Raw genomic sequence first — 14,549 nt, 5'->3', positions numbered from 1 at the left:
CTAAACACAGATGCCAAAAAAGGGGATTTAACGAGTTATTGCTTACGCACATGCACTCCACATAAAGAGTTGAGATCTTGCAGTGACATTTCACTCTCATCATCTGAACACATGGTGGGCATTCCCCAGAATGACATCGCAAACTGCATGGGTGGGGGCAGCCGGGTGGACGAGGTCTGGCGCATCCTTCTTCACATACAGCACACTCCTTGCTGAACTGGAAAACAAAAATATTTTGAAAAGTACATCACACATCAGTCCATCCATTCATCCATCTTCCTCATAAAAATAATTTTCAAATTATTGTGATTCTAGAAACATAGATCTAAGGCTAGAATCTTACAGAAATACCAGGAAAATCTCACCCCGGGAAAATGTCTTGAGTAATATGGCACTTGTTCAATGTTGTGTATATTTCTGTTTTTATAATCCTTAGATTGCCTGTCCACTGGTAGGATAGCTGTTGCATTCGGACTAGCTGTTATAAAACTCCTCTCTTTGGTATACAAGTTAATAATCGCCAGAAAGATCAGAATAAAAAGAAAGAAAACAAAGCGAACAAGACACTTATATATATAATTATCAAAAGTACAAATTTATTACAATAAATAATTTTTTTTAAAAGAGACAGTGGAGCTCTATACAATGCGTTGGTACAGAAGAACAGTGAATGTTTACAGACCAAAAGCAGTGGCAGACAAAAATACGTCACAAAACCAAGGAACAACATAAAACCAAATAGTGTTTCCTCAATTAATTCGCAGAATTTTAATAGAAAATATATAGACACATATAGAAATAAACGGTGTCTTAACATGGTATAGTAACTTCCTGATTTCTCGAGCGCGGAGGCAGTGACTGCACCTAACGGGCGGCGCCTATCGATTGGTAATTCAAGTACCGACTGTGCTAATTGATCTGGGAACTATTGTACCACAGACGTAGCACGCCATACAAGTCTTCTCTTCATGGAATAACTATACCATGTTAAGACACCATTTATTTCTATATGTGTCTATATATTTTCTATCTGGACGTTCTTTACCAATTATTCTGTGAAACGACGTCGGAGTAAGTACCTTCACCAATTAGAATTTGGATGCTGTGTCAATTTTTCTTTGTCCTGATGATGAAACATATTGACAAAGCGGTTGAAACGCCGTTGACATATTTGTGGCCTGTGAATTTATTGAGAACACACTATTTGGTTTTATGTTGTTCCTTGGTTTTGTGACGTATTTTTGTCTACCACTGCTTTTGGTCTGTAAACATTCACTGTTCTTCTGTACCAACGCATTGTATAGAGCTCCACTGTCTCTTTTAAAAAAAATTATTTATTGTAATAAATTTGTACTTTTGATAATTATATATATATAAGGGTCTTGTTCGCTTTCTGCTTTCTTTCTTTTTATTCTAATCTTTCTGACGGTTATTAATATGTTACTTGATTATAAAGTGGAATTTTTTGTAATTGTTGTATTGTGCAAGATAATTAGTTCTTGAACTACTGTTTGGATTAAATATTGATTGCCCCTCGTTCACAAGTGGCATGCATTGTGTTTGGTTACAACCTCAATCCTACACCAATGTTTTAATTTAAATAGTAATAGTGAGGCATGGCCATGTGCTTCAACATAGCTGAATCTGCTGTAATCAAGAGTAAGGGCTTGATTATAAAGTGGTTCGCCAGTACAATGGGTACAGAGGTAATCTGTAATTTACGAGACCATTCGGCAAAATTGTTGGAACAGTTACTTACAAATGTTTTAAGCAACTGTTTAACAGCAATAAATGTAGCTGAAGAAATGTAGGTTATTATCAGGAAGTCTTTTGTATTATTATTATTCAACTTGATGGTGTTACAGTGCTTTTAATGGGCAGGTACTGTCTGGTACTGAGTACCTACACTTCTTTCATTTGAAAGGGAGAGTACCAGCACTTCTCAGCACTGCTGCAATTCATTTAGGGGGAGAGTATCGGCACGTCTCCGAAGTAAACAGGTACAGTGGGCAGTGAGTGCCAGCGTTTTGATATGGTCATTTAAAGCAATGACTATTGCGAATCATGGCACCTATGCCATGGGCGATGCTGGTAATATTGAGGAGTAGAAGAAGTGCAATTTAACTGAATTACAGGGAAGTGTTTCTTCTCTGCACCATGACCCGAAGGTTTCAAATAAGAAGCTAACATTGTAGCAGCAGCTACTACTGCAAACCGAGAGCTTCTTTGGGGTACCCTGGTTTGGGGTTTCATTATAGCGTGTAATGAAGGCTTTGACCCAGTAAAGTGGATAGATCGGTCACAAACATACATCTAAGCTGGGTGGTGCCTGATCGAGGCAGTTCTCCTGCTGTCACTTACTTAGAATTCCCTTTCCTCTAAGGGGCTACCTTGGAGGGAGGCCTATGAAATAAAAATGTGTAAGAAGTGATTCCTTTCTGAGGTGACGCCTTCTCTGATAATACGTCACCCGCATTAAACTGGATAACCCGCGCATGCCATTTGGGCATGCAGTGCGTGTGGGGGCACTTTATTTGGAAGAATGAATTCACTGTGTTTTGCCCTTTGCATTACAATTCCTAATTATGCTCATAAGGACATGGTTCTATTGGAGGTGCCTCTGTCAGTAGCCTGCACAGGCCCAGTCCAGTGACGCTGCTGCCCTCAGCGTCATGCAGAAATAAGCAGGTGCGTCACATCCAGGCCTGTTCTGTCGTCTGCTCCCCTCTTCACTGGAACTGGTCATCATCATCATCATCGCCATCTTCATAGCTCAACGCCTGCCACTACCCAACCACAGTGTAGAGTCGGTGGACGCGCATCTAACAACAAGAAGGTTTTCATGCATTTCCTAGAACTCGGGTTACGGAGCAGGAATAATGACAAAGTATTTCTTCCAGTTAGAAGCTCCTCTCCGATCCCTGCACGGACACAGGTTGGGATTGACCGGGACAGCGCCCTAGGCGGAAAGAAAATGCGGCATTTGTTGTGGTGGCGGGGGATCGTTGTGGTGTGACAGCAGGAGATGTGAGGAGGGCAGGGGGGGTGATGGGGTGCTAACAATTATACTGAAGTACATTAAGGCCGATTACAAAGTCTCTAAAGAGACCTGATAAAGACCAAGTGGGATGAAAAAGCTGCAGTTTGCACAACATTAAGTCTGGTAGGTCCCTGCTGCGCACCTCGGAATATTGGCGCCATGGGCCCAGCTCGCTCATGCCTAAGGTCGGCTCCCCACGGACACATCGCCACCAAGATACTGTCTGCACTTGCTCTCTTGGGAGAGAACTCTGCTGTGCATGAGTCACCTGCTGGGTTTTGAATTTAAGTCCAGGAGACTCCGCTGAAACTCAAACGCTTCACATCTAATCAGGTTATCAAGCACCCGCTACTAGCTGTTGGGTTTCAAGCTGCTAACAAGGCTAGCTTAAGAAGCCTTCCGCATTCTATAAAATGCACCGCTTAATGCCCAGCACCCCACAAGCTCCAGCGAGGGAGATGGAAATCTACAAATAATAAGATGTCACTGACGACTGACAGGGATTTCTACTTTTGCCACTTATGCACACGTAAGTGTAAACAACGCCTACGGTGCCATTTAAAACACCTTTACCATTTTCTTTGACCGGGAAAATATTTGCCCGTGGAAAATCCCCTCTCCTACATCCCCACTAAATAATACGATGTTCAGATGTCCTTTACACCCAATTAACACACTTATCCCAGGTTTCGCAACTACCTGCCTGGGTAAAACCACTGCAAAGGTTAGTGAATACACACATTCACAACTTTGCAGGTGTTCAGCTGGTTTTCGTTGCCTTCCATTCAATGACCAGCTCTCGGACCTCACTAGTGACACCGATCTTACCTTCGCGACCCCTAAACTTACCACTGCGGAAAAACCTGCTGAACTGGCAGATATCCTACTGTTCCAAGTTCCAGCTGCAAACATACATTTCCACAGGTACGGCTATTGTGCCTTCGACACCGTCTGCCACCGCACACTACGCACGCGACTCCAAGACGCAGGGATCCGGGAGAAGGCCCTGGACTGGACCACCTCCTTCCTCTCGGGCAGATCTCAGAGAGTCCGCCTCCCCCCGTTCCGGTCCAAGGCCTCCGAGATCATCTGCGGCGTCCCACAAGGATCTTCCCACAGCCCAACGCTGTTCAACGTCTACATGGCACCACTAGCACGCATCGCCCGACAGCATGACCTCAATATAATCTCCTACGCCGACGACACTCAGCTGATCCTCTCGCTCACCAAGGACCCTCTCACCGCCAAAACCAACCTCCAACAGGGAATGAAGGCAGTCGCCGACTGGATGAAGGAAAGCCGACTCAAGCTGAACACAGACAAGACGGAGATCCTCATCCTCGGGTCCAACCCCTCAGCATGGGACAACTCATGTTGGCCCGCATCACTGGGGACCCCCCGGCTCCCACCGACTACGCACGCAACCTGGGAGTCATCCTCGACTCAAAACTCACCATGACCAAACAAGTCAACGCTGTCTCCTCCACCTGCTTCAACACCCTCCGCAAGATCAACAGATGGATCCCGACAAACACAAATAAAACAGTCACCAAGGCCCTAGTCAGCAGCAGACTCGACTACAGGAACGCCCTCTACGCCGGAGCCTCGTCCAAGATCATCAACAGACTGCAAAGAATCCAGAACGCCTCTGCACGCCTGATCCTCGACGTCCCGCGACCACATCACCCCCCACCTGAGGAACCTGCACTGGCTCCCCGTCGACAGGAGAATCTCCTTCAAGCTCTTGATCCACACACACAAGGCACTCCACAAGACCGCACCAGCCTATCTCAACAGTCGACTCTCCTTCTACGTAACCAACAGGAAACTCCGCTCTGCTGACCACGCCTTGGCCACGGTCCCGCGCATCCGTAGAACCACTTCCGGGGGCAGGTCCTTCTCCCACCGTGCCGCCAAGACCTGGAACACCCTCCCCCTCTACCTACGACAAACCAAAGACCTGCTGACCTTCACAAGACAACTCAAGACCTGGCTCTTCGACCAAAAGCAGCAGCACATCCCCCCCCCCCCCCCCCCCAGCGCCTTGAAACACTTACGGGTAAATAGTGCGCTTTACAAATTAAATGATTGATTGATTGATCTGAAAAGCTTTCCTCACAGGTGCTTTATAGGTCTTGCATGCGCTGATAGGAGACCTTTAGCCGTCGTTCAGATCTTTTTCGAAGCACATACTCATGCTTGTGGCGGCATACACCTTGCGGGAGCGTGGAGAGGCGCGCCCCAAGCACGAGTATGTGCTTCGAAAAAAAGCAGACTGGTCGTGCACGCACACATGCGCGCACCACTCCCGGGCTTGATGAGATAAGAGTTTAACGTGTTTTCTCAGGTGCGTTGTAATCCTTACCCGATGTGCTCTCTATCCTAATTCAATTACTTTAAAATGAAATCGATTAATATAAATTAGCAATGACGAGCACAAGCACGAGTGCTTTAAAACAGCTGCTGCTTATGCTCTTTTGAAAGATGGGAAATTACAGGTTTTAAGTCTTCACTATAATTGTTTCTTTTATTTGTTCTGCATATATTTATTTCCATATAATAATGTAGTATCCTCAGAGCATTAGGAATAGCCACAAATCGTTAAACTCTGCAAACATGTACGGGTTTATATTCAAACCATTGTCACGATGAAAGTTGAGCTTTAGAGTACTCACCCTAACTGCAAATGCCTTGCATTAATGGCGGACTCACTCTCACTGACTAAAACACTCTCACTGACTCTCACTCTCACTCGACCTCACTGACAGACTGTCATTGACAGACAAATTCACTCACTCACTCTCACTGACAGACTCACTTACTCTCACTCACTGACAGACTCACTTACTCTCACTCACTGACAGACTCACTCACTCACTCTCACTGACTCACTGACAGACTCTCCCACTCTCTCACTGACTCTCAAAACTCTCTCTCATTGACAGACTCACTCTCACTGACAGACACACTCTCACTGACAGACACACTCTCACTGACAGACACACTCTCACTGACAGACTCACTGACTGACAGACTCTCACTGAAAGATAGACTCACCCACTCTCTCACTGACTGACTCATTCTCACTGACTCACTCTCACTCACAGACTCACTCACTGACAGACTCACTCACTCTCACTGACAGACTCTCTCTCACTGACAGACTCACTCTCCCTGACAGACTCTCACTGACACTCACTCTCCCTGACAGACTCACTCACTCACTGACAGACTCACTCACTCTCACTGACAGACTCACTCTCACTCACTGGCAGATTCACTCTCACTCACTGGCAGACACTCTCACTGAAAGACAGACTCATTCTCACTGACTCACTCACTCTCACTGACAGACTCTGACTGATAAACTCTCACTGAGACTCTCCCACTCACTCTCACTGACTGACAGACAGACTTACTCTCACTGACTGACAGACAGACTCACTCTCACTGACTGACAGACAGACTCACTCTCACTGACTCACTGACAGACTCTCCCACTCTCTCACTGACTGACTCTCACTGACTGACTCACTCTCACTGACTGACTCACTCTCACTGACTCACTCTCACTGACACTCACCCACTCTCTCACTGACTGACATACTCTCTCTCACTGACTCACTCTCACTGACAGACTCTCACTCTCACTCGCTGACAGACTCACTCTCACTTGCTGACAGACTCACTCTCACTCACTGACAAGACTCACTCTCACTCACTGACAAGACTCACTCTCACTCACTGACAAGACTCACTCTCACTGACTGACAAGACTCACTCACTAACTCACTTACTCTCACGGACAGACTCTCACTGACATACTCTCCCACTCTCTCACTGACTCTCAAAACTCTCTCTCACTGACTCTCAAAACTATCTCACTGACTCTCAAAACTCTCTCTCACTGACTCTCAAAACTCTATCTCACTGACTCTCAAAACTCTATCTCACTGACTCTCAAAACTCTATCTCACTGAATGACTTACTCTCACTGACAGACTCACACTGACTGACAGACTCACACTGACTGACAGACTCTCACTGACTGACAGACTCACCCACTCTCTCACTGACTGACACACTCACTGACTGAGACACTCTCAGTGACTGACTGACTCACTCTCACTGACAGACTCTCACTGACTCACTCTCTCTCACTGACTGAATCACTCTCACTAACAGACATACTCTCACTAACAGACTCACTCTCACTAACAGACTCACTCTCACTAACAGATTTACTCTCACTAACAGACTCTCTCACTAACAGACTCACTCTCACTCACTGACAGACTCTCACTCACTGACAGACTCTCACTCACTGACAGACTCTCACTCACTGACAGACTCTCACTCACTCACTGACAGCCTCACTCTCACTCACTGACAGACTCTCTCACTGACTCACTCACTCAGTGACTCACTCACTCTCACTGACAGACTCTCACTGACTGACAAACTCTCACTGACTGACAGACAGACTTACTCTCACTGATTGACTCACTCTCACTGACAGACTCACTCTCACTGACAGACTCACTCTCACTGACAGACTCACTCTCACTGACAGACTCACTCTCACTGACAGACTCACTCTCACTGACAGACTCACTCTCACTGACAGACTCACTCTCACTGACAGACTCACTCTCACTAACAGATGTACTCTCACTAACAGACTCTCTCACTAACAGACTCACACACTGACAGACTCTCACTCACTGACAGACACTCACTGACAGACTCACTCTCACTCACTGACAGACTCACTCTCACTCACTGACAGACTCTCTCACTGACTCAGTCACTCTCAGTGACTCACTCACTCTCACTGACAGACTCTCACTGACTGACAAACTCTCACTGACTGACAGACAGACTTACTCTCACTGATTGACTCACTCTCACTGACAAGACTAACTCTCACTGACAGACTCACTCTCACTGACAGACTCACTCTCACTGACAGACTCACTCTCACTGACAGACTCACTCTCACTGACAGACTCACTCTCACTGACAGACTCACTCTCACTGACAGACTCACTCTCACTGACAGACAGACTCTTACTGACAGACACCCACTCTCTCTCAGTGACTGACTCACTTTCACTGACTCACTCACTGAGAGACTCTCACTGACTGACAGACTCACTCTCACTGACAGACTCACTCTCACTGACTAACAGACTCACTCTCACTGACTATCTCTCACTAACTTACAAACTCTCCCACTCTCTCTCACTCACTCTCACTGACAGACTCTCACTGACTGACAAACTCTCACTGACACTCTCCCACTCTCTCTTACTCACTGACTCATTCTCACTGACTGACAGGCTTATTCTCACTGACTCACTGACTCTCACTGACCGACTCTCACTGACTCACTCTCTCTCACTGACTGACTCTCACTAACAGACTCTCTGTCACTGACTGACTCACTCTCACTGACTGACAGACAGACTCACTCTCACTGACTCACTCACTCTCACTGACTCACTCACTCTCACTGACAAGACTCTCTCACTGACAAGACTCACTCTCACTGACAAGACTCACTCTCACTGACAGACTCACTCTCACTGACAGACTCACTCTCACTGACAGACTCACTCTCACTGACAGACTCACTCTTACTGACAGACTCACTCTTACTGACAGACTCACCCACTCTCTCTGTGACTGTCTCACTCACTCACTGACATACTATCACTGACTCTCTCACTCTCACTGACAGACAGACTCTTACTGACAGACTCTTACTGACAACAGACTCTTACTGACAACAGACTCTTATTGACAGACTCACCCACTCTCTCTGTGACTGTCTCACTCACTCTCACTGACTCACTCACTCTCACTGACAGACTATCACTGACTCTCTCACTCTCACTGACAGACTATCACTGACTCTCTCACTCTCACTGACAGACTATCACTGACTCTCTCACTCTCACTGACTGACTGACAGACTCACTCTCACTGACTCACAGACTCACTCTCACTGACTCACTCTCTCTCATTGACTGACTCACTCTCACTAACAGACTCACTCTCACTAACAGACTCACTCTCACTAACAGACTCACTCTCACTAACAGACTCACTCTCACTAACAGACAGACTGACCCACTCTCTCTCACTGCAGACTATCACTGACAAACTCTCCCACTCACTCTCACTCACTGACACTCTCCCACTCACTCCCACTCACTGACACTCTCCCTCTCACTGACTCACTCTCACTGACTCACTCTCACTGACTCACTCTCACTGACTCACTCTCACTGACTCACTCTCACTGACTCACTCTCACCGACAGACTATGACCGACCATGACCGACAGACTATGACCGACAGACTATCACACTCTCCCACTCTCTCACTGACTGACTCACTCTCACTGACTCACAGACTCACTCTCACTGACTGACAGACTCACTCTCACTGACTGACAGACTCACTCTCACTGACAGACTCACTCTCACTGACTGACAGACTCACTCTCACTGACTGACTCACTGATTGACTGACTCTCAGTAACAGACTCTCACTGACTGACTCACTCTCACTGACAGACTCTCCCACTCTCTGACTGACTCACTTACTCTCACTGACAGACTCTCACTGACACTCTCCCACTCTCTGACTGACTGACTCACACTCACTGGCAGACTCTCTCACTGACTTACTGACTCACTCTCACTGACAGACTCTCTCTGACAGACTCACACTCACTGACAGACTCACACTATCCCACTCTCTCTCTCTGACTGACTCACTCTCTGACTGACTGACTCACTCACTCTCTCTCGCTGACTCACTCACTTTCACTGACGGACTCTCCCACTCTCTCTCACTGACTGACTCACTCTCACTGACTCACTCTCACTGACAGACTCACTCTCACTGACAGACTCACTGACTCACTCTCACTGACAGACTCACTCTCACTGACAGACTCACTGACTCACTCTCACTGACTGACTATCCCACTGACTTTCACTCACTGACTCACTCTCTCACTCGCTCTCACTGACTCTCACTCTCACTGACTGACTCTCTCACTCTCACTGACTGACTCTCTCTCACTAACTGACTCTCACTGACTCTCACTAACAGACTCTCACTAACAGACTCACTCTCACTGACAGTCTGACTCACTCTCACTGGTGGACTCTGCCAGTCTCTCTCACTGACTCACTCACTCTCACTGACAGACTCACTCTCACTGACACTCACTCTCACTGACTCTCACTGAGAGACTCACTGACTCACTCCCATTGACTGACTCACTCTTCCATGCTCTCTCACTGACTGACTCTCCCACTCTCTCTGTCTGACTCTCCCAATCTCTCTGACTGACTCTCCCACTCTCTCTCACTGACTCTCCCACTCTCTCTCACTGACTCTCTCTCTCTCTCTCACTGACTGACTCTCTCACTCTCACTGACTGACTCTCACTGACTGACTCACTCACTCTCACTGACAGACTCACTCACTCTCACTGACAGACTCACTGACTGACTCACTCACTCTCACTGACAGACTCACTGACTGACTCACTCACTCTCACTGACAGACTCACTGACTGACTCACTCACTCTCACCGACTCACCCTCACCGAGGGACCCTCACCGAGGGACACTCACCGACAGACCCTCACCGACAGACCTTCACCGACAGACCCTCACCGACAGACCCTCACCGACAGACCCTCACCGACAGACTCTCACCGACAGACTCTCACCGACAGACTCTCCCACTTTCTCATGGACTCTCCCACTCTCTGACAGACTCTCACTGACAGACTCTCACTGGCAGACTCTCACTAACAGACTCACTCTCACTAACAGACTCACTCTCACTAACAGACTCACTCTCACTAACAGACTCACTCTCACTAACAGACTCACTCTCACTGACAGACTCACTCTCACTGACACTCACTCTCACGGACAGACTCACTCTCACTGACAGACTCACTCTCACTGAAACTCTCACTGACAGACTCACTCTCACTGACAGACTCACTCTCACTGACAGACTCACTCTCACTGACAGACTCACTCTCACAGACTCTCACTGACAGACTCTCACTGACAGACTCTCCCACTCTCTCTGTCTGACTCTCCCAATCTCTCTGACTGACTCTCCCACTCACTCTCACCGACTCATTCTCACCGACTTACTATCACCGACAGACTCTCACTGACAGACTCTCACTGACAGACTCTCACTGACAGACTCTCACTGACAGACTCTCACTGACAGACTCTCTCTCACTAACAGACTCTCTCTCACTAACAGACTCTCTCTCACTAACAGACTCTCTCTCACTAACAGACTCTCTCTCACTAACAGACTCTCTCTCACTAACAGACTCTCTCTCACTAACAGACTCTCTCTCACTGACACTCACTCTCACTGACACTCACTCTCACTGACAGACTCACTCTCACTGACAGACTCACTCTCACTGACAGACTCACTCTCACTGACAGACTCACTCTCACTGAAACGCTCACTGACAGACTCACTCTCACTGACAGACTCTCACTGACAGACTCTCACTGACAGACTCTCACTGACAGACTCTCACTGACAGACTCTCACTGACAGACCCACTCTCTCTCACTGACAGACTATAACTGACAAACTCTCCCACTCTCTCACTCACTGACACTCTCCCACTCACTGACTCACTCTCACCGACAGACTCTCACCGACAGACTCTCACCGACAGACTCTCACCGACAGACTCTCACCGACAGACTCTCACCGACAGACTATCACCGACAGACTATCACCGACAGACTATCACCGACAGACTATCACCGACAGACTCTCCCACTCTCTCATGGACTCTCCCACTCTCTCACTGACTGACTCACTCACTCTCACTGACTCACTCACTCTCACTGACTGACACACTCACTCACTCTCACTGACTGACAGACTCACTCTCACTGACTCTCTCACTGACTGACAGAATCACTTTCACAGACTCACTCAATCTTACTGACTCACTCTTTCACTGACTCACTCACTCTCACTGACAAACTCTCACTAACTTAGAAACTCTCACACTCTCTCTCACTGACTCTCGCTGACACTCTCGCTGACTCTCGCTGACACTCTCACTGACAGACTCACTCTCACTGACAGACTCTCACTAACAGACTCTCACTCACTAACAGACTCTCTCTCACTAACAGACTCTCTCTCACTAACAGACTCTCTCTCACTAACAGACTCTCTCTCACTAACAAACTCTCTCTCACTAACAAACTCTCTCTCACTGACACTCACTCTCACTGACACTCACTCTCACTGACACTCACTCTCACTGACACTCACTCTCACTGACAGACTCACTCTCACTGACAGACTCACTCTCACTGAAACTCTCACTGACAGACTCTCACTGACAGACCCACTCTCTCTCACTGACAGACTATAACTGACAAACTCTCCCACTCTCTCATTCACTGACACTCTCCCACTCACTGACTCACTCTCACCGACAGACTCTCACCGACAGACTCTCACCGACAGACTATCACCGACAGACTATCACCGACAGACTATCACCGACAGACTCTCCCACTCTCTCATGGACTCTCCCACTCTCTCACTGACTGACTCACTCACTCTCACTGACTCACTCACTCTTACTGACACACACACTCACTCTCACTGACTCTCTCACTGACTCTCACTGACTCTCACTGACTGACAGAATCACTTTCACAGACTCACTCAATCTTACTGACTCACTCTTTCACTGACTCACTCACTCTCACTGACAAACTCTCACTAACTTAGAAACTCTCACACTCTCTCACTGACTCTCACTGACTCTCGCTGACACTCTCACTGACTGACAAACTCTCACTGATACTCTCCCACTCTCTCTTACTCACTGACTCATTCTCACTGACTGACAGGCTTATTCTCACTGACTCACTCACTCTCACTGACCGACTCTCACTGACACTCTCACTGACACTCTCACTGACACTCTCACTGACACTCTCACTGACAGACTCTCCCACTCTCTCTGTCTGACTCTCCCAATCTCTCTGACTGACTCTCCCACTCACTCTCACCGACTCATTCTCACCGACAGACTATCACCGACAGACTATCACTGACAGACTATCACTGACAGACTCTCCCACTTTCTTATGGACTCTCCACTCTCTGACTGACTCACTGACAGACTCTCACTAACAGACTCTCACTCACTAACAGACTCTCTCTCACTAACAGACTCTCTCTCACTAACAGACTCTCTCTCACTAACAGACTCTCTCTCACTAACAAACTCTCTCTCACTGACACTAACTCTCACTGACACTCACTCTCACTGACACTCACTCTCACTGACACTCACTCTCACTGACACTCACTCTCACTGAAACTCTCACTGACAGACTCTCACTGACAGACCCACTCTCTCTCACTGACAGACTATAACTGACAAACTCTCCCACTCTCTCACTCACTGACACTCTCCCACTCACTGACTCACTCTCACCGACAGACTATCACCGACAGACTATCACCGACAGACTATCACCGACAGACTATCACCGACAGACTCTCCCACTCTCTCATGGACTCTCCCACTCTCTCACTGACTGACTCACTCACTCTCACTGACTCACTCACTCTTACTGACACACACACTCACTCTCACTGACTCTCACTGACTGACAGAATCACTTTCACAGACTCACTCAATCTTACTGACTCACTCTTTCACTGACTCACTCACTCTCACTGACAAACTCTCACTAACTTAGAAACTCTCACACTCTCTCACTGACTCTCACTGACTCTCGCTGACACTCTCACTGACTGACAAACTCTCACTGATACTCTCCCACTCTCTCTTACTCACTGACTCATTCTCACTGACTGACAGGCTTATTCTCACTGACTCACTCACTCTCACTGACCGACTCTCACTGACTCACTCACTCACTCTCTCTCACTGACTGACTCTCACTAACAGACTCTCTCTCACTAACAGACTCACTCTCACTGACTGACAAACTCACTCACCCTCACTGACTGACAAACTCCCACTGACAGACTCTCCCACTCTCTCTTACTCACTGACTGACTCACTCTCACTGACTGACAGACTTACTTACTCTCACTGACTCACTCACTCACTCTCATTGACTCACTCACTCACTCTCACTGACTGACTCTCCCACTCTCTGACTGACTCACTCTCACTGACAAGACTCACTCTCACTGACAAGACTCACTCTCACTGACAAGACTCACTCTCAATGACAGACAGATTCTTACTGACAGACTCTTACTGACAACAGACTCTTATTGACACACTCACCCACTCTCTCTGTGACTGTCTCACTCACTCTCACTGACTCACTCACTCTCACTGACAGACTATCACTGACTCTCTCACTCTCACTGACTGACAGACTCACTCTCACTGACTGACAGACAGACTCACTCTCAC

The 14,549-nt window shown here is 47.5% G+C and overlaps 1 protein-coding gene across 1 annotated transcript in view; it reads right to left on the bottom strand.

Moving 5' to 3' along the window:
- NFXL1 (nuclear transcription factor, X-box binding like 1) overlaps positions 1–14,549 on the bottom strand; it is a 716,350-nt gene that overhangs the window by 168,178 nt on the left and 533,623 nt on the right. Inside the window, exon 18 of the mRNA XM_085642145.1 lies at positions 51–217. Within this exon, the coding sequence (XP_085498271.1) occupies positions 51–217 (167 nt within the window). The remainder of the gene's footprint in view (positions 1–50; positions 218–14,549) is intronic.

Source organism: Triturus cristatus, chromosome 2_2 (genome assembly GCF_964204655.1).
Source record: "Triturus cristatus chromosome 2_2, aTriCri1.1, whole genome shotgun sequence".
NCBI lineage: Eukaryota > Metazoa > Chordata > Amphibia > Caudata > Salamandridae > Triturus > Triturus cristatus.
Note: the sequence above shows the minus strand (reverse complement) of the source record. Positions and strands in the feature narration are given on the sequence as shown.